Source organism: Thalassophryne amazonica, chromosome 4, assembly GCF_902500255.1.
Source record: "Thalassophryne amazonica chromosome 4, fThaAma1.1, whole genome shotgun sequence".
Taxonomy (NCBI): domain Eukaryota; kingdom Metazoa; phylum Chordata; class Actinopteri; order Batrachoidiformes; family Batrachoididae; genus Thalassophryne; species Thalassophryne amazonica.
The window spans coordinates 43,476,246-43,496,507 of NC_047106.1; the positions used below are offsets into that span (position 1 = coordinate 43,476,246).

At 40.2% G+C, this 20,262-nt stretch overlaps 1 protein-coding gene across 1 annotated transcript in view; it reads left to right on the plus strand.

Annotated features, from left to right (window-relative positions):
* tekt1 (tektin 1) overlaps positions 1–20,262 on the plus strand; it is a 34,965-nt gene that overhangs the window by 5,317 nt on the left and 9,386 nt on the right. Inside the window, exon 4 of the mRNA XM_034167793.1 lies at positions 6,463–6,609. Within this exon, the coding sequence (XP_034023684.1) occupies positions 6,463–6,609 (147 nt within the window). The remainder of the gene's footprint in view (positions 1–6,462; positions 6,610–20,262) is intronic.

Below are 20,262 nucleotides of genomic sequence, written 5' to 3' on the forward strand. Positions count from 1 at the left end.
GCTTCATGTCAAAACTCTGGCAGCAGCATTTTGAACCAATTGGAGACCACTAATGCTGGACTGCGGTAAACCAGAAAATAGAATATTACAGTAGTCCAATCTAGAAGAGACAAATGCATGAATCAGGGTCTCAGCATCAGCCATAGACAGGATGGGACGAATCTTTGCGATATTTTGAAGGTGGAAGAAAGCACTCCTCGTAATATCTCCAATGTGGAGGTCAAAGGACAACGTAGGATCAAATATTACCCCAAGGTTCCTCATTTTGTCAGTGTGATGTATGACACACGAGCCTTGGCCAAGCGTTAACTGGTCAAATTGATGCGCATGTCTCACTGGACCAAGAACCATCATTTCAGTGTCATCAGAGTTTAAAAGTAGGAAGTTGCTAGACATCCACTGATGCAAGGCAATCTTTTAAAGATTTTATGTGGATAAGATTACCAGCAGTTATTGGCATGTATAACTGAGTATCATCAGCATAGCAGTGAAAGGTAATTCCAGAACACTGCAATATGTGCCCAAGGGGTGCCATGTAAAGGGAGAAAAGCAGGGGGCCTAAGACAGACCCCTGTGGAACCGCAAATTTCATGTCACTAAGGTTAGAGGTAGTGTTATTGTACAAAACACAGTGAGAACGACTGGTCAGGTATGACATCAACCATGCAAGGGCATTCCCAGTAATCCCAAAATGATTTTCCAGCCTATCGAGTAGAGGATCAATCAATCAATCAATCAATCAATTTTTTTTATATAGCGCCAAATCACAACAAACAGTTGCCCCAAGGCGCTTTATATTGTAAGGCAAGGCCATACAATAATTATGTAAAACCCCAACGGTCAAAACGACCCCCTGTGAGCAAGCACTTGGCTACAGTGGGAAGGAAAAACTCCCTTTTAACAGGAAGAAACCTCCAGCAGAACCAGGCTCAGGGAGGGGCAGTCTTCTGCTGGGACTGGTTGGGGCTGAGGGAGAGAACCAGGAAAAAGACATGCTGTGGAGGGGAGCAGAGATCGATCACTAATGATTAAATGCAGAGTGGTGCATACAGAGCAAAAAGAGAAAGAAACAGTGCATCATGGGAACCCCCCAGCAGTCTACGTCTATAGCATCATAACTAAGGGATGGTTCAGGGTCACCTGATCCAGCCCTAACTATAAGCTTTAGCAAAAAGGAAAGTTTTAAGCCTAATCTTAAAAGTAGAGAGGGTGTCTGTCTCCCTGATCTGAATTGGGAGCTGGTTCCACAGGAGAGGAGCCTGAAAGCTGAAGGCTCTGCCTCCCATTCTACTCTTACAAACCCTAGGAACTACAAGTAAGCCTGCAGTCTGAGAGCGAAGCGCTCTATTGGGGTGATATGGTACTACGAGGTCCCTAAGATAAGATGGGACCTGATTATTCAAAACCTTATAAGTAAGAAGAAGAATTTTAAATTCTATTCTAGAATTAACAGGAAGCCAATGAAGAGAGGCCAATATAGGTGAGATATGCTCTCTCCTTCTAGTCCCCGTCAGTACTCTAGCTGCAGCATTTTGAATTAACTGAAGGCTTTTTAGGGAACTTTTAGGACAACCTGATAATAATGAATTACAATAGTCCAGCCTAGAGGAAATAAATGCATGAATTAGTTTTTCAGCATCACTCTGAGACAAGACCTTTCTGATTTTAGAGATATTGCGTAAATGCAAAAAAGCAGTCCTACATATTTGTTTAATATGCGCTTTGAATGACATATCCTGATCAAAAATGACTCCAAGATTTCTCACAGTATTACTAGAGGTCAGGGTAATGCCATCCAGAGTAAGGATCTGGTTAGACACCATGTTTCTAAGATTTGTGGGGCCAAGTACAATAACTTCAGTTTTATCTGAGTTTAAAAGCAGGAAATTAGAGGTCATCCATGTCTTTATGTCTGTAAGACAATCCTGCAGTTTAGCTAATTGGTGTGTGTCCTCTGGCTTCATGGATAGATAAAGCTGGGTATCATCTGCGTAACAATGAAAATTTAAGCAATACCGTCTAATAATACTGCCTAAGGGAAGCATATATAAAGTGAATAAAATTGGTCCTAGCACAGAACCTTGTGGAACTCCATAATTAACTTTAGTCTGTGAAGAAGATTCCCCATTTACATGAACAAATTGTAATCTATTAGACAAATATGATTCAAACCACCGCAGCGCAGTGCCTTTAATACCTATGGCATGCTCTAATCTCTGTAATAAAATTTTATGGTCAACAGTATCAAAAGCAGCACTGAGGTCTAACAGAACAAGCACAGAGATGAGTCCACTGTCCAAGGCCATAAGAAGATCATTTGTAACCTTCACTAATGCTGTTTCTGTACTATGATGAATTCTAAAACCTGACTGAAACTCTTCAAATAGATCCATGGTATCAAACGCAGCACTGAGATCTAACAGCACCAGAACCGTAGTGGTGTCCAAATCCATTGCAAGCAGAAGACCATTCACCACCTTTGTGAGAGCTGTCTCTGTGGAATGAAATTTTCTAAAAGCAGACTGCAGTGGCTCAAAAAGATTTTTCTCGGTAAGGTGGTCCACGAGCTGCCGTGAAACCACTTTTTCCAAAATTTTAGAGCAAAATGATAGATTTGATAACGGTCTATAGTTTTCAATACAAGATTAGATTTCTTAAGTAATGGTTTAATCCCTGCAGATTTGAAATATTTAGGAACAGATCCAGAGGTTAATGAGAGATTAATAATTTCCGGCACAGTCAGCCCAAGAGTGGGCCACAGGCCCTTAAACTGTTTTGTTGGTATAGGATCAAATAAGCATGTTGCGCTTTTTGTAGACATTATGAGTTTTGTCAGCATGCCTAGTGAGATACTGTAAATCTAGGTAATGCCTCAGTAATGGCACCCACCTCAATGGCAGGGTGTAGTGGCTGGGTTAAGTCATGTTGGGATATGATCAACCTAATGTCTTCTATTTTCTTCTCAAAGTAATCCAGGAAGTCTTGTGCTGTAAAAAAAGAGTGAACTACAGGTGGTTGTCCTTAAGTGTTTCCACCGTGTCGAACAATAACTTTGAGTTATGCTTGTTTTTGTTGATCAAATCACAGTAATAGGTTCGCTTTGTAGCCAGTAATGCATGCTTATAGTCTAAGATAGCATCACGCCACGCAAGGTGGAATACTTCTATTTCTGAACTACGCCATTTCCGTTCTAGCGGTCACGCAAGTCTTCATTGAACCAAGGTGACTGTGTTTTGGGGGCATGGTTTTAACAAAGGTGGCGCAGTCATGTCGAGTGTAGTTTTGAGCACTGCGTTTAAACTATCCACAAGGCTGGCTACTGATTAGGCATTTTCCAAACGTGAAGCTAAGATATCAGGCAGTTTAGCACTGTCTTTCTGCTGTGCCTTGAGCTTTAAACTTGCAAATTATACTTCCAATTGTCTTTTGAAATGTTCAATGTCTTTGCTATCTTTTTATATCCATATCCTTGCTTATGAAGAGAAATTACCTCCTCTTTGGACTTCTTTGACCATTCCCTGGACTTCACCATGTAGCAAAGACACCATTAACAGAGTATTGCATTCCTTTTAAATCTGCTTAATTGTTAGTCGTAATGGTTCTGTTAACATCTGCAGGTGTTTTCAACACCTGATTGAAACCTCCGTTCTAAAGAAATAATTTAACGTAAGATAATTTAAGGTCATCTTTAGGGGGGCTGAATGATTTTGTCAGTGAGGAAATCATACAAAGGACATTTGTTGGTATATTAAAAAAATGTTGTAATTTAAGTTGCATTTGTCTATTTTACAGGTCCTTATTTGATCTGATTATGAATAAGATAAAAAATAAATGTCAGACTTGCTATAAGACGATACTGCAGTGGGGGTTGAATAATTTTGAACACAGCTATATATATATATATATATAGCTTCCATGCAGTAGGTGACTTTTCATTAGAGGTGGGTGATACTGGGAATTTTGGTATTGATCTGATACCAAGTAAATACAGGCCCAGTATCGCCGATATCGCTACCGATACTGATATTTTTTTCATATTTAAGCTTCATAGATCCAAAGGATCCAAAAGACATAGGATAGAATTTCGGCAAACATTGTACGTGATAACAAAATACTTTATCACAGTCAACATTTTTGTTTAAAAAAATATCACTCAACACAACTTAAAATCTCCTGAGATAGAGGGCTGACAAACCACAATACAAGGGTGCGCTGCTCCATGTTGTGTGACACAGTGCAGCGCTGCTCTTACAGACAGATAGACTTTGATGAATCTGCATTTGCAGCAGTCAGTGCGTGCGGGAGAGAAAAAAGCTTGAGTATCGATTTTTCACACGAGGATCGTTCAGTATTAATACCAGCGTTGGTATCGATATTAGGATCGATCCGCCCACCTCTGCTTTTCATGGTATGACAAAACTCATTTACGAATCGATGCATGTCCCACAATAAGATTATCAGGAGACACAATGGTTCGTTTCACCCCTAAGAATCATACGAGCTCACGACAAAGTGAAGCTGTGTACCAGATTGGAGGACATTTACCCAACAAAGCATAAAATCAGGTTTTATTGAACCACAATAATTTTTTTTTGTGTTCTGGTAGGATTGTGCTTAACATATGCACTGGCAAACAAGGAGGTAGAGCTGTATCCCAAATTTGAAGGGGATGGATCAAACAGGACTAAAGCAGGGCTCCAGAAAACCCAACAGACATGATCCTTTATTAGTATGATGATAAAGCATACAAGCAGCAAACATGGCAATCAGTTTGCTGTAATGACCCAGTTTAGCTTGAAAGTTGATGATTAAAGGACAAGTTCACTTTAATACAACCCTTGTCATATTAAAACATTAACACTCACCTTTGATGATTGTCTTTTTTTCTTACTTGCAAAAAAAACCCCTCCTTTTAAAAAATGTTTGAGAAGGAACGAATGAGAGGCAGCCACCACCGTGGTTATAAAAATCCACTGTACGTTCAAAATACGGTGTGGCAAATAGGTATTTGATACACTGTCAATTTTGCAAGTTTTCCCACTTACAAAATATAGAGAAGTGTGTCATTTTGTATCGTAGGTAAACTTCAACTGTGAGAAACAGAATATAAAAAAACAAAACATACAGAAAATCACATTGTATGAATTTCAAATAATTAATTTGCATTTTATTGCATGAAATAATTATTTGACCCCCTACCAACCAGCAAGAATTCTGGCTCTCACAGACCTGTTAGTTTTTCTTTAAGAAGCCCACCTATTCTGCACTCATTACCTGTATTAATTGCATCTGTTTGAACTTGTTACCTGTATAAAAGACAACTGTTCACACACTCAGTCAATTACATTCCCACCTGTCCACTATGGCCAACCTGTCCATACACACTCCAACCTGTCCACTATGGCCAAGACCAAAGAACCCAGGAAGAACACGGCAGGACCTGATCAATGACCTGAAGAGAGCTGGGACCACAGTTGCAAAGATTATATTAGTAACACACTATGCTGCCATGGTTTAAAATCCTGCAGGGCATGCAAGGTCCCACTGCTCAAGCCAGCACATGTCCAGGCCCATTTGAAGTTCACCAGTGACCATCTGGATGATCCATAGGAGGCATGGGAGAAGGTCATGTGGTCAGATGAAACAAAAATAGAGCTTTTTGGTATCTACTCCACTTGCTATGTTTGGAGGATGAGAACAACCCCAGGAACACCGTCCAAACCGTGAAGCATGGGGGTGGAAACATCATTTTTGGGGGTACTTTTCTACAAAGGGGACACGACGACTGCACTGTATTGAAGGGAGGATGGATGGGGTCATATATCATGAGATTCTGGCAAACAGGCTCCTTCCCTCAGTAAGAGCATTGAAGATGGGTCGTGGCTGGATCTTCCAGCATGACAATGACCTGAAACACACAGCCAGGGCAACTAAGGAGTGACTCCGTAATTAGAATTTCAAGGTCCTGGAGTGGCTGAGTCAGTATTCAGACCTGAACTCAATTAAAAATCTTTGAAGGGAGCTGAAACTTGAAGCCTGAAAGATCTGGAGAAGCTCTGTATGGAGTCTCTCACAGCTGAAATGTACCTATGATGAATATTACAGACCTCTACAGTCTTTGTAGCTGGGAAACTTTGCAAAATTGACAGTGGCTCATATACTTACTTGCCCTACTGTACCTATGAAATAAACTACTTATTATTAATACATTAACGGTACAACAACATCTTATGAAATATGTCCAGCTATGTATATTTTTCCATTATATTGATTGATGCAGGCCTGATATAAAAGATATAGAAGTTGCCACCAGTCAGTTTGTTTCCTGCAGATGCTGTGTAATAAATGACAGAAGCTCTACTTAATGTACAAAAGGTGTTGCATTATTAAAATTGGTTAATTTTACAGTAGGTGATGATTGCTTTTCTGTGGTGTGTGTGTGTGTTTGTTTGTGTGTGGAAGACTGAACCGATCATCCAAATATCACCTGGAGAAAGACCTGAAGGGAAAGTTTGAGGCTCAAACCATTGATACCACCTGCACCCAGATGGCCATCCATTCCATCAATGACCCGCAGAAATACAAAGACAGCATGCTTGTTCCACCAAGGTGAGCTCCAATTTTCCTCTTTAGGGCCAGGATAAAATGACATCTGTGAAAATGCTGTTAACAAGGATAAGCCCATAAAACCGGTTTAACCCACCAGAATCTGGTCTGCAGTCCAGAGACACCATGAACTACTTGTAAGAAGAATGTCCATGCCTGAGAGAAGAAATACAGTTCAGGAGTGCTCATCATAGAGGGTGAATTAAGGCTCTGAAGGTGACAGTATTGATGTTCTACTAATGAATAACTTCTCAACGTACAGTGTATTCATTTTATTGAATGAAATGGATAATTATAAAATGTATAATTTAGGTTTTTATGTACATAAATGGATATGTTTTGTGTATGTTAATGTTAATTGAACCAACAAGAATTTTATTCGAACAGCTTCTGAAATGTTTATTGATGTGCAAAAACATCAAAACTGTTCAACCAAAGTGTACAGTGCATGCAGAAAGTATTTACAGCGCTGTACTTTTTCCGCAATTTATGTTACAGGCAGTCTTATTCCAAAATGGATGAAATTCTTTTTTTATCTCAAAATTCAGCACACAAATAATGACAATGTGGAAAAAAGGTGTTTTTTTTTTTTTTTTTTTTAGGTTTTTGCAAATTTAGGAAAAATAAAATAAAAAAACTAAGAAATCACATGTAGTTAAGTATTCATAGCTTTTGCCATGAAGCTCAAAATTGAGCTCAAGTGCATCCTGTTTCCACTGATCATCCTTGAGATGTTTCTACAGCTTAACTGAGTCCACCTGGGGTAAATTCAGTTGATTGGACATGATTTGGAAAGACGCACACCTGTCTATATACAGTGGAGCCAAAAAGTATTTATTCAGTCCCTGATTGTGCAAGTTACTTAGAAAGATGAGAGAGGTCTGTAATTTTCAACATAGGTACACTTCAACTATGAGAGACAAAATGAGAAAAAAATCCAGGAAATCACCTTGTAGCATTTTTAAAGAATTTATTTGTAAATTATGGTGGAAAATAAGCATTTTGTCAATAACAAAAATTCAACTCAGTACTTTGTAACATCATCTTTGTTGGCAATGACAGAGGTCAAACATTTCCTGTAAGTCTTCACCAGGTTTGCACACACTGTAGCTGGTATTTTGGCCCATTCCTCCATGCAGATCTCCTGTAGAGCAGTGATGTTTTGAGGCTGTCGCTGGGCAACATGGACTTTCAACTCCCTCAACAAATTTTCTATGGGGTTGAGGTCTGGAGACTGGCTTGGCCACTCCAGGACCTTGAAATGCTTTTTACAGAGCCACTCCCTTGTTGCCTGAGCGGTGTGTTTGGGATCATTGTCATGCTGGAAGACCCAGCCACATTGCATCTTCAATGCTCTCACTGATGGAAGGAGGTTTTGGCTTAAAATCTCACGATACATGGCCACGTTCATTCTTCCCTTAACATGGATCAGTTGCCCTGACACCTTTGCAGAAAAACAGCCCCAAAGCATGATGTTTCCACCCCTATGCTTCACAGTAGGTATGGTGTTCTTGGGATGCAACTCAGCATTCTTCTTCCTCCAAACAGGACGAGTTGAGTTTTTACCAAAATGTTCTATTTTAGTTTCATCTGACCACATGATATTCTCCCAATCCTCTTCTGGATCATCCATATGCTGTCTGGGAAACTTCAGATGGGCCTGGACATGTACCAGCTTAAGCAGGGGGACACGCGACACTGCAGGATTTGAGTCCCTCTCTGCATAGTGTGTAGCCTTTGTTACTTTGGTCCCAGCTCTCTGCAGGTCATTCATCGGGTTCCTCCGTGTATTTCTGGGATTTTTGTTCACCGTTCTCATGATAATTTTGACCCCATGGGATGAAATCTTACGTGGAGCCCCACATCGAGGGAGAATATCAATGGTCTTTTGGTTTGGGTGACAAGATAGCGCCGTTGTATGTGGCCTGCCGTTGGCACTCGCTTCTTTTGTTGTCGTTTTTATTGTTTTTGCAGTTTGTTGCATGGAATGTGTCACCGCTCCTGGTGTATGATCGCCAGACTCTTATCAGTGTTCGGGCTTCGCTGGAGAATCTACCTGTTTTCGCTGGACTGTGTTGCCGGCGGGAAGCGACTCCATTTTTAAGGTCACAACGAACTGCTCGCTGCTCAGAAAACTGATTAATTTTCACTTTGTGTGACTGCTGCCCGTGAAGTTATTATTGAGAGGAACCATGGATGAGGTCTTGGAAATTTCAGAGAAGCTGGAGAAGTTGTTACACAGCCATTGACGAGGCTGTGGTCATAACGGACAGACAGACCGGCAAATCCAGAGGATACGGCTTCCGCGAACTGGCGCAGAGGCTGTGAGAGCCGAACGAGAAGAACTTGTTCTGCCGGGAGCCGCCAGCTCCTCGGACGCTGGCACCGAAGGAGCTGGCTAGCTAGGTAGCTAGCTGGTGGGGTGGTGTTGGACCATCCATTCAGCAAGAAAAGTGACTGTGTACATACTACAAGATAAAGAATGGCTGGTGACAGAAAAGGAGCTTGTGTTCGCTGTGGGAGAGGAAAAATCCCGAAAACTCAACGCTGAAGGTGTGTTATTTCGAGTTCCTTGCGGCTGCAAGGGAACAAGATGGTGGCGTACGTAATGGCGCAGCAATAATTGAAGCTCGTGACGAGAGGACGGGAGGAAATAGACAAGTTCAGCAGAGAATCAACAGCAATATGAATAACAGAACGATCACTAGAAACAACCGAAATGAAGATACACGGTGTGGTGAGTGTAATACTGGCATTGATGATCTGACCCCCAGTATGCAATGTGAGGCATGCTTTGCCTGGTTTCATCTTCACCCATGCTGTAATATTGATAGAGACAAATATAATGCACTAGAAGATAACGAATTGCTGGATGTAGTCCGGTGGTTCTGCAAGTCGTGTGACAAAAACATTATCCAGTTTGCTAATGAGTTAGCTGACATGACGGGAACACTGTCTGCCCTTGAGAGATTAGTTGATGCAAATTCAGTAAAGACTATGGTTGAAGCTTGTGTCAAGGATCACTTTAGTGAGCAAGCCGAGATCGAGAAGCGGAAGTTCAGTGTAATTATCCATGGTCTGCCTGAACCTGAATTTGAAACAGAACGTGCAGATGGTGAGACTAGAGCTACTACAGGACAGGAGAGACGGGATGAGGATAGGTCTAAACTACTGTCGATTGGTACAAATAACCCTAGCGTCAGGATGAGTGAACAGGACATAGATAGCATATTTCGCATAGGAGTAATCAGGAATGATGACAAACCCCAACCGATATGCTTGAAACTCCGTAATCTCGAGACAAGAAGACAGTTGCTCGCCAATGCAAAACAGCTGAAGCAGTCGACCACTCAATGGCACAAAAGGGTTTTTATCAACCCGGATCTGACAAAAGCACAAAGAGACCTTGATAAATCAGCCAGAGATGAACTTAAACGCAGAAGGAATCAAGGCAAAACAAATTTAACCATCAGGAATTTTAAAGTGGTTGTTGACAGGAGAAACCACAGAGATGAACAAGGCAACGCATCAACAGCTGCCGAGGGCTCTGCATAGGACCTTGGCATACATCGTGCCACACATGTTGTCTCAGAGACCCACAGGCCTCCCAGGCATCCAACTCTTGTTGACTATAACGCTAACTGTGATACCATTGCATCTAGTAATGTGAGGTGCATGGCAACTAATTTTGAGAGTATTATGAGTAAACTTGACGAATTTAAAATTCGTATTAATGAACTGCAGCCTGCCATAATTTTTGGAACCGAAACTTGGTTGAAACCTGATTTTAATGACTGTATTTTAAATGTGCCTGGTTTTAAAGTGTTACGTAAGGATACTCACGAACTCAGAGGTGGTGTTTTATTAATGGTGAGAGATCATATTGATGTTAAACTTTTCAATGAACTAAATGATATGAACGTTAAAGATACCTTATGGGTTTGGTTAAAAAACAATAATTCTAATGATGATCTGTTAGGAGTTGTGTATAGAAAAGGGGATGCAAATGACAAATTCAATGAAAGATTATTAGAACAGTTTGATATTGCATGCAATATTTGTAAAGGTAAATTGCTTATAAATGGTGATTTTAATTTGCCCAATATTGATTGGGTTAACTGTATGGTTAATGATGGTGATAATGCTTTTTCTCATAGATTCTTTGACAAAATGTGTGATTTGTACCTGGTTTAACATGTCCAAGAACCCACTAGGTAGAGAGGTAATAATAATCCTAGCTGTTTGGACTTGGTTATCTCATCAAGTGAAACTAGTGTTAGTAATATTAATGTTTGTTGTCCCATTGGTAAAGCGGACCACAGTATGATAACATGGGAATTCCATAAAAGTATAAATAGATCATGTAAGGAAGATATATATAGGTATAATTACAGCAAGGCAGATTTTGAGAAACTACGAAGGCTCTTGAGAGAGGTTGACTGGTCATCAGTGATAAATTGCACTGATGTTAATGTAGCCTGGGATTGTTTTCATAACCATATTGTTGAAATTGTAAATGAATGTGTACCTTTGGTTAAGATAAACAATGGTGGTAAAGTTAATCCTCCATGGTTTAATGTAGCACTTAAGAGGAGTGTAAGAAGAAAATATTTTGCTTGGAAGAGATATCAGAACTGTAGATCATACGTTAGATACCAAGAGTTTGTAAAGGAAAGAAATTCTGATAATAGAAAAGGAAGGAAGGCAAAGAGAGAGTATGAAATGAATTTGTATAAACGTGTTAAGATAAACAGTAAGGCATTCTATATGTATGTAAATTGTAAGACAAAATCTAGATCATCCATTACCAAATTGAGAAATACAAATGGTGATGATGTTAATAACCATTGTGATATAGCAGATGAACTGAACAGTTTTTTTCAGTCTGTGTTTGTCCATGAGGACGATAAAAGCTTGATTTGGTTTAACGAATTCATGCGTTGTATATATGGAGATGATGTTTCAGAACCTTTTGTTCATAATAGAATGAGTGATGAAACCATTCTTGAAAACATATATTTTTTACACCTAATGATGTCAAGAAATTGTTACTTATAATCAATCCTAACAAAGCTATGGGTCCAGACAAGATCCACCCACGTGTCCTTCAGGAATGTGCAGATGAGTTATACTTTCCTCTGTTTTGTATTTTTAGACAGTCTTTTGACCAAAGTAAAGTACCTGATATTTGGAAGTTTGCTAATGTAATTCCCATTTTTAAGAAGGGGGATAAGTGTATAACTGGAAATTATAGACCAGTAAGTGCGTTACCTGTGCTGCTCCACAGCCTGTCCAGTGGATTTTTATTTTATTTTTTGGCACTGTTGTCGTGCGTTACCTGTGCTGCTCCACAGCCTGTCCAGTGGATTTTGATTTTGATTTTTTTTTTTTTTTAGCACTGTTGTCGTGTGTTACCTGTGCTGCTCCACAGCCTGTCTAGTGGATTTTTATTTTATTTTTTACCACTGTTGTCGTGTGTTACCTGTGCTGCTCCACAGCCTGTCCAGTGGATTTTTATTTAGCGCTGTTGTCGTGCGTTACCTGTGCTGCTCCACAGCCTGTCTAGTGGATTTTTATTTTGTTTTAGCACTGTTGTCGTGCGTTGCCTGTGCTGCTCCACAGCCTGTCCAGTGGATTTTTATTTTTATTTTATTTTTTAGCACTGTTGTCGTGCGTTACCTGTGCTGCTCCACAGCCTGTCTAGTGTCGGATTCCCTGTTTGGGAATCCGCTAGCTTAGCGTAGCTACTAGCTCTTAGCCGTTTTAGCATGGCGGCTTCTCCTGTCTCTCCCGTACTTTTCTGCTCTGGGTGTGAAATGTTTAGTTATTCCTCGGCCTCTTTTAGCAGTAACGGTACTTGTAATAAGTGCAGCTTATTCGTAGCTTTGGAGGCCAGGCTGGGCGAATTGGAGGCTCGGCTCCGCACCGTGGAAAATTCTACAGCTAGCCAGGCCCCTGTAGTCGGTGCGGACCAAGGTAGCTTAGCCGCCGTTAGTTCCCCCCTGGCAGACCCCGTGCAGTCGGGAAGGCAGGCTGACTGGGTGACTGTGAGGAGGAAGGGTAGCCCTAAACAGAAGCCCCGTGTACACCGTCAACCCGTTCACATCTCTAACCGTTTTTCCCCACTCGACGATACACTCGCCGAGGATCAAACTCTGGTTATTGGCGACTCTGTTTTGAGAAATGTGAAGTTAGCGACACCAGCAACCATTGTCAATTGTCTTCCGGGGGCCAGAGCAGGCGACATCGAAGGACATTTGAAATTGCTGGCTAAGGCTAAGCGTAAATTTGGTAAGATTGTAATTCACGTCGGCAGTAATGACACTCGGTTACGCCAATCGGAGGTCACTAAAATTAACATTGAATCGGTGTGTAACTTTGCAAAAACAATGTCGGACTCTGTTGTTTTCTCTGGGCCCCTCCCCAATCAGACCGGGAGTGACATGTTTAGCCGCATGTTCTCCTTGAATTGCTGGCTGTCTGAGTGGTGTCCAAAAAATGAGGTGGGCTTCATTGATAATTGGCAAAGCTTCTGGGGAAAACCTGGTCTTGTTAGGAGAGACGGCATCCATCCCACTTTAGAGGGAGCAGCTCTCATTTCTAGAAATCTGGCCAATTTTTTGGGATCCTCCAAACTGTGACTGTCTAGCGTTGGGACCAGGAGGCAGAGCTGTGGTCTTATACACCTCTCTGCAGCTTCTCTCCCCCTGCCATCCCCCTATTACCCCATCCCCGTAGAGACGGTGCCTGCTCCCAGACCACCAATAACTAGCAAAAATCTATTTAAGCATAAAAATTCAAAAAGAAAAAATAATATAGCACCTTCAATTGCACCACAGACTAAAACAGTTAAATGTGGTCTATTAAACATTAGGTCTCTTTCTTCTAAGTCCCTGTTGGTAAATGATATAATAATTGATCAACGTATTGATTTATTCTGCCTAACAGAAACTTGGTTACAGCAGGATGAATATGTTAGTTTAAATGAGTCAACACCCCCGAGTCACACTAACTGTCAGAATGCTCGTAGCACGGGCCGGGGCGGAGGATTAGCAGCAATCTTCCATTCCAGCTTATTAATTAATCAAAAACCTAGACAGAGCTTTAATTCATTTGAAAGCTTGTCTCTTAGTCTTGTCCATCCAAATTGGAAGTCCCAAAAACCAGTTTTATTTGTTATTATCTATCGTCCACCTGGTCGTTACTGTGAGTTTCTCTGCGAATTTTCAGACCTTTTGTCTGACTTAGTGCTTAGCTCAGATAAGATAATTATAGTGGGCGATTTTAACATCCACACAGATGCTGAGAATGACAGCCTCAACACTGCATTTAATCTATTATTAGACTCTATCGGCTTTGCTCAAAAAGTAAATGAGTCCACCCACCACTTTAATCATATTTTAGATCTTGTTCTGACTTATGGTATGGAAATAGAAGACTTAACAGTATTCCCTGAAAACTCCCTTTTGTCTGATCATTTTTTAATAACATTTACATTTACCCTGATGGACTACCCTGCAGTGGGGAATAAGTTTCATTACACTAGAAGTCTTTCAGAAAGCGCTGTAACTAGGTTTAAGGATATGATTCCCTCTTTATGTTCTCTAATGTCATATACCAACACAGAGCAGAGTAGCTACCTAAACTCTGTAAGGGAGTTAGAGTATCTTGTCAATAGTTTTACATCCTCATTGAAGACAACTTTGGATGCTGTAGCTCCTCTGAAAAAGAGAGCTTTAAATCAGAAGTGTCTGACTCCGTGGTATAACTCACAAACTCGTAGCTTAAAGCTGATAACCCGTAAGTTGGAGAGGAAATGGCGTCTCACTAATTTAGAAGATCTTCACTTAGCCTGGAAAAAGAGTTTGTTGCTCTATAAGAAAGCCCTTCGTGAAGCTAGGACATCTTTCTACTCATCACTAATTGAAGAAAATAAGAACAACCCCAGGTTTCTTTTCAGCACTGTAGCCAGGCTGACAAAGAGTCAGAGCTCTATTGAGCTGAGTATTCTATTAACTTTAACTAGTAATGACTTCATGACTTTCTTTGCTAACAAAATTTTGACTATTAGAGAAAAAATTACTCATAACCATCCCAAAGATGTATCGTTATCTTTGGCTGCTTTCAGTGATGCCGGTATTTGGTTAGACTCTTTCTCTCCGATTGTTCTGTCTGAGTTATTTTCATTAGTTACTTCATCCAAACCATCAACATGCTTATTAGACCCCATTCCTGCCAGGCTGCTCAAGGAAGTCCTACCATTATTTAATGCTTCAATCTTAAATATGATCAATCTATCTTTGTTAGTTGGTTATGTACCACAGGCCTTTAAGGTGGCAGTAATTAAACCATTACTTAAAAAGCCATCACTTGACCCAGCTATCTTAGCTAATTATAGGCCAATCTCCAACCTTCCTTTTCTCTCAAAGATTCTTGAGAGGGTAGTTGTAAAACAGCTAACTGATCACCTGCAGAGGAATGGTCTATTTGAAGAGTTTCAGTCAGGTTTTAGAATTCATCATAGTACAGAAACAGCATTAGTGAAGGTTACAAATGATCTTCTTATGGCTTCGGACAGTGGACTTATCTCTGTGCTTGTTCTGTTGGACCTCAGTGCTGCTTTTGATACTGTTGACCATAAAATTTTATTACAGAGATTAGAGCATGTCATAGGTATTAAAGGCATTGCGCTGCGGTGGTTTGAATCATATTTGTCTAATAGATTACAGTTTGTTCATGTAAATGGGGAATCTTCTTCACAGACTAAAGTTAATTATGGAGTTCCACAAGGTTCTGTGCTAGGACCAATTTTATTCACTTTATACATGCTTCCCTTAGGCAGTATTATTAGACGGTATTGCTTAAATTTTCATTGTTACGCAGATGATACCCAGCTTTATCTATCCATGAAGCCAGAGGATATGCACCAATTAGCTAAACTGCAGGATTGTCTTACAGACATAAAGACATGGATGACCTCTAATTTCCTGCTTTTAAACTCAGATAAAACTGAAGTTATTGTACTTGGCCCCACAAATCTTAGAAGCATGGTGTCTAACCAGATCGTTACTCTGGATGGCATTTCCCTGATCTCTAGTAATACTGTGAGAAATCTTGGAGTTATTTTTGATCAGGATATGTCATTCAAAGCGCATATTAAACAAATATGTAGGACTGCCTTTTTGCATTTACGCAATATCTCTAAAATCAGAAAGGTCTTGTCTCAGAGTGATGCTGAAAAACTAATTCATGCATTTATTTCCTCTAGGCTGGACTATTGTAATTCATTATTATCAGGTTGTCCTAAAAGTTCCCTAAAAAGCCTTCAGTTGGTTCAGAATGCTGCAGCTAGAGTACTGACGGGGACTAGCAGGAGAGAGCATATCTCACCCGTGTTGGCCTCCCTTCATTGGCTTCCTGTTAATGCTAGAATAGAATTAAAAATTCTTCTTCTTACTTATAAGGTTTTGAATAATCAGGTCCCATCTTATCTTAGGGACCTCGTAGTACCATATTACCCCATTAGAGCGCTTCGCTCTCAGACTGCAGGCTTACTTGTAGTTCCTAGGGTTTGTAAGAGTAGAATGGGAGGCAGAGCCTTCAGCTTTCAGGCTCCTCTCCTGTGGAACCAGCTCCCAATTCAGATCAGGGAGACAGATACCCTCTCTACTTTTAAGATTAGGCTTAAAACTTTCCTTTTCGCTAAGGCTTATAGTTATGGCTGGATCGGGTGACCCTGGACCATCCCTTGGTTATGTTGCTTTAGACGTAGACTGTGTTTCATAATTATTGTATGGCCTTGCCTTGCAATGTGGAGCGCCTTGGGGCAACTGTTTGTTGTGATTTGGCGCTATACAAGAAAAAAGTTGATTGATTGATTGAGTAAGTCTCACTTCTCAGATATGTAAGATTTGTGAAAAACGTGTTAGAGATAGCATTGTTACTCACATTGTTAATAAGCTATGTGATGAGCAGCATGGTTTTAGAAAAGGTAGATCCTGTCTCACTAATTTGCTTACCACACTAGAAGAGTGGACCACTTTTTATGATGAGGGCTTACCATTTGATGTGTTATATTTTGATTTCAAAAAAGCCTTTGATTCCGTCCCTCATGCCAGATTAATTTATAAACTTCAGACCTATGGTATTGTTGGTAAACTTTATTGGGTTGAAGATTTCCTTAGAGACAGGAAACAACGGGTATGTGTTAACAATGCAAAGTCAAAATGGTTGAGTGTAACTAGTGGGGTGCCTCAGGGATCGGTCCTAGGGCCGGTCCTATTTTTACTATTTATTAAGGACTTGCCTGGTGCAATATCAACTAAATGTAAACTCTTTGCAGATGACACCAAGGTGTATCATCCAGTCTTGTCCCTAGTTGACTCAGAAAATTTGCAAAAAGATATCATCAATTTAATGTTATGGTCAAAACAATGGTTATTAGGTTTTAATGAAGATAAGTGTAAAGTATTACATGTAGGTCATCAAAATCCATGTCATGAGTACTTTATGAATGGTAGTATGTTAAATTCTGTAAGTGAGGAAAAGATCTAAGAGTTTTAATTACTAACAGGTTGTCTTTCTCAAAATATATAGGCAAAGCTGCCGCTAAGGCTAATAGTGTTCTAGGTATGATTAAGAGAGCATTTACATTTATTGACAGAGTCATTTTTAGTTTTGTATAAAAGTTATGTACGACCTCATCTTGAGTACTGTGTACAAGTATGGTCACCGTATTTTGAGAAAGATAAATTGTTACTGGAAAAGGTTCAAAGACGTGCAACCAAATTAGTACCTGGGTTGCAAAATTTGAGTTATGAGGAATGATTAAGTGAATTAGGTTTAACAACTCTGGAGGATAGAAGAGTTCGGGGTGACCTAATTGAAATGTATAAAATTCTACATGGTTTTGAGGCAATAGACCCCAATGCTTTATTTACTAGACAAAGGTATCTTGGCCTTAGAGGCCATGAACTCACTGTGGAAGTGAAAAGATCACATCTTAATATTAGGAAGTTTAGTTTTAGTAATAGAGTTGTATGTTTGTGGAACAGCCTCCCTGAACACATTGTACTCTCACCTGATGTAAATTCTTTTAAAATTAATTATGACAGATATTATACCACCTCAGTTTAAGTTTATATGGTACAAAAGATTGTATTTTAATATCATGATTACTTGAGGCTCGATGTGTGCTTCTTTTTAACCTTATAATATTGACGGGATTTTAAATGAATGTTTTTATGAGTGCTTCATATTGTATTTTAATGTACTGATGTGTGCTTTTATTATACTATGTATATACTATTTCACATAATAAAATGAATTATGAATTATGAATTATGTTTCTAGCTCGGGCAGACGGCCAGGGATGCGGCTGCCCCCGCCGCCTCTCTTAGCGTCCACTCAGTCGTGTCTCCCAGCAGACTGACGTGCGCTCAGTCCGTGTGGCGCTCATCAACACAAGGTCACTCACAAGTAAGACTTTCATTTTGAATGACTTTTTCTCCAGTCATGCTCTGGATTTTCTCCTGTTAACGGAGACCGTTTTTCAGCTCCCCGTGAGCATCAGGTCGTGGCGGTGGTGTGGCCACAGTTTTTAAAGACAGCTTTAAATGCCGATTTTTATCCTCTAATGTCTACTCCACTTTTGAACTTCAGTTGTTTGTGATGGAGTTTGACAGTCCTCTGCTCTGTGCTGTTGTTTACTGTCCACCAAAATTTAATAAGGATTTTATTCAGGAGTTTTCTGAGTTTCTGGCAGATTTTATCCCAAAATATGACACATTTTTGGTGTGGTGATTTTAATATTCATATCTGTTGTCCTTCTAATCAGCTGGCTGATGATTTTAAAAGCCTCCTGAACTCTTTTGGTCTAACACAAGTTGTGGATGGACCAACACATAATCTTGGACACACTTTGGACCTGGTCATTTCTTATGGGCTCTCAGTTTCCCTTAAGGACATATCTGGTGTTGCTATTTCAGATCACTTTCCTGTTATTTTTTAATTTACTGCTCCTCCATCTGCTGGTAAGCCATTTGTTCCTGTCTCTCGCCGCCGTTTGGTCACCTCCTCAACAGCAGGGGACTTTGCTGCTGCCTTCATGGACTCTCAGTTTTATGCCATGAATGGACTGGTTTCTCCATTACTCCCAGACAACATCCTTTCTTCTTTTCACTACACATGCGCAATTTTGGACTCTGTTGCACCGATGCGCTGCAAATCCAGGAAATCAAAATCCGACCCCTGGTTAAATGCTACAACCCGTGACCTCAGGCAACGCTGCAGACGGGCAGAGAGAAAATGGAAAAAGGACAAACTGTAGGTGTCTCTGGGTTTTCTGAGGGACAGTCTAACTGACTATCAGAAGGCTGTGAAGGAGGCAAAAGCACAATATCTGTCTCATATTATTTCTAGCAGTTGTCATCGTCCCAGTGTGTTATTTCGGACTATAAACAGTTGTAAATCCACACACCTCTGTTTTGATGGACGCTACAACCACAACCTGTGAGGAGTTTTTTCAGTTTTTTATTGACAAGGTTTCATCAGCCAGACAGAACGCTGATCAGAACTGTAATGTTGAGTTGTCCGCTACTCGTGCACATTCTGCTGTGCTCGAGCAGTTTGAGCCCATTTCTTTTGCATCTCTTGCTGATGTTGTCAAACATAAAATCCACAAGTTGTCCTTCAGATGTTGTTCCAGCTAAGGTGCTGAAGGAGGTTTTTAATACTGTTGGGGCGGGTCTCCTAACTGTTATCAATGCTTGTCTTAGATCAGGGTCTGTTCCAGCTGCTTTTAAACATGGTGTGGTTCGACCTCTTCTTAAAAACCTCACCTGGACTCGTCAGTTTTATCCAATTTTAGACTTGTGTCTCATCTGCCATTTCTGTCTAAGGTTTTAGAAAAGGTTGTCTTTTTACAGTTACAATCATTTTTAGAAGACAATCTCATCCTTGAAAAATTCCAATCTGGGTTTAGATCGTGACACAGCACTGAGTCAGCACTTTTAAAAGTTCATAATGACATCACTTTGTCAGTGGATGCAGGGAATCCTGCTGTGCTGGTTCTGCTGGACCTCACAGCAGCCTTTGATACTGTGGATCACACAGTACTTGTTTCCCGGTTAGAACATTTTATTGGCATTCATAGTACTGCACTTAAGTGGTTTAGATCATATTTGGCTGAAAGGAGCTTTTCTGTCATGATTGGGGACCTCTCCTCATCAACTGCTCATCTGTCTTGTGGTGTGCCGCAGGGTTCTGTCCTTGGGCCGATTCTATTTTCTTTGTACATTCTGCCATTGGGGTCAGTTATAACCAGTGTTGCCACAGTTACTTTGAAAAAGTAATCCAATTACTGATTACTGATTACTCCTTGAAAAAGTAACTTAGTTACTTTACTGATTACTCAATTGTAAAAGTAACTAAGTTAGATTACTAGTTACTTTTTTAGTTACTTTCCCCAGCTGCCGACAACAACCCACGTCAACATGACAATGATACCTGTTTTGCCAAAACTCACTTTATAGTCACCCTTTCTTGACTTCAATGAAAATAAATACTTGTTTTATAAAAAGTAAAATAAAGACCTCTTTCTTGACCTCATATTTAACTGTTGACAGCACTGTAACAGTAAAACTTGCAATTTCAAAC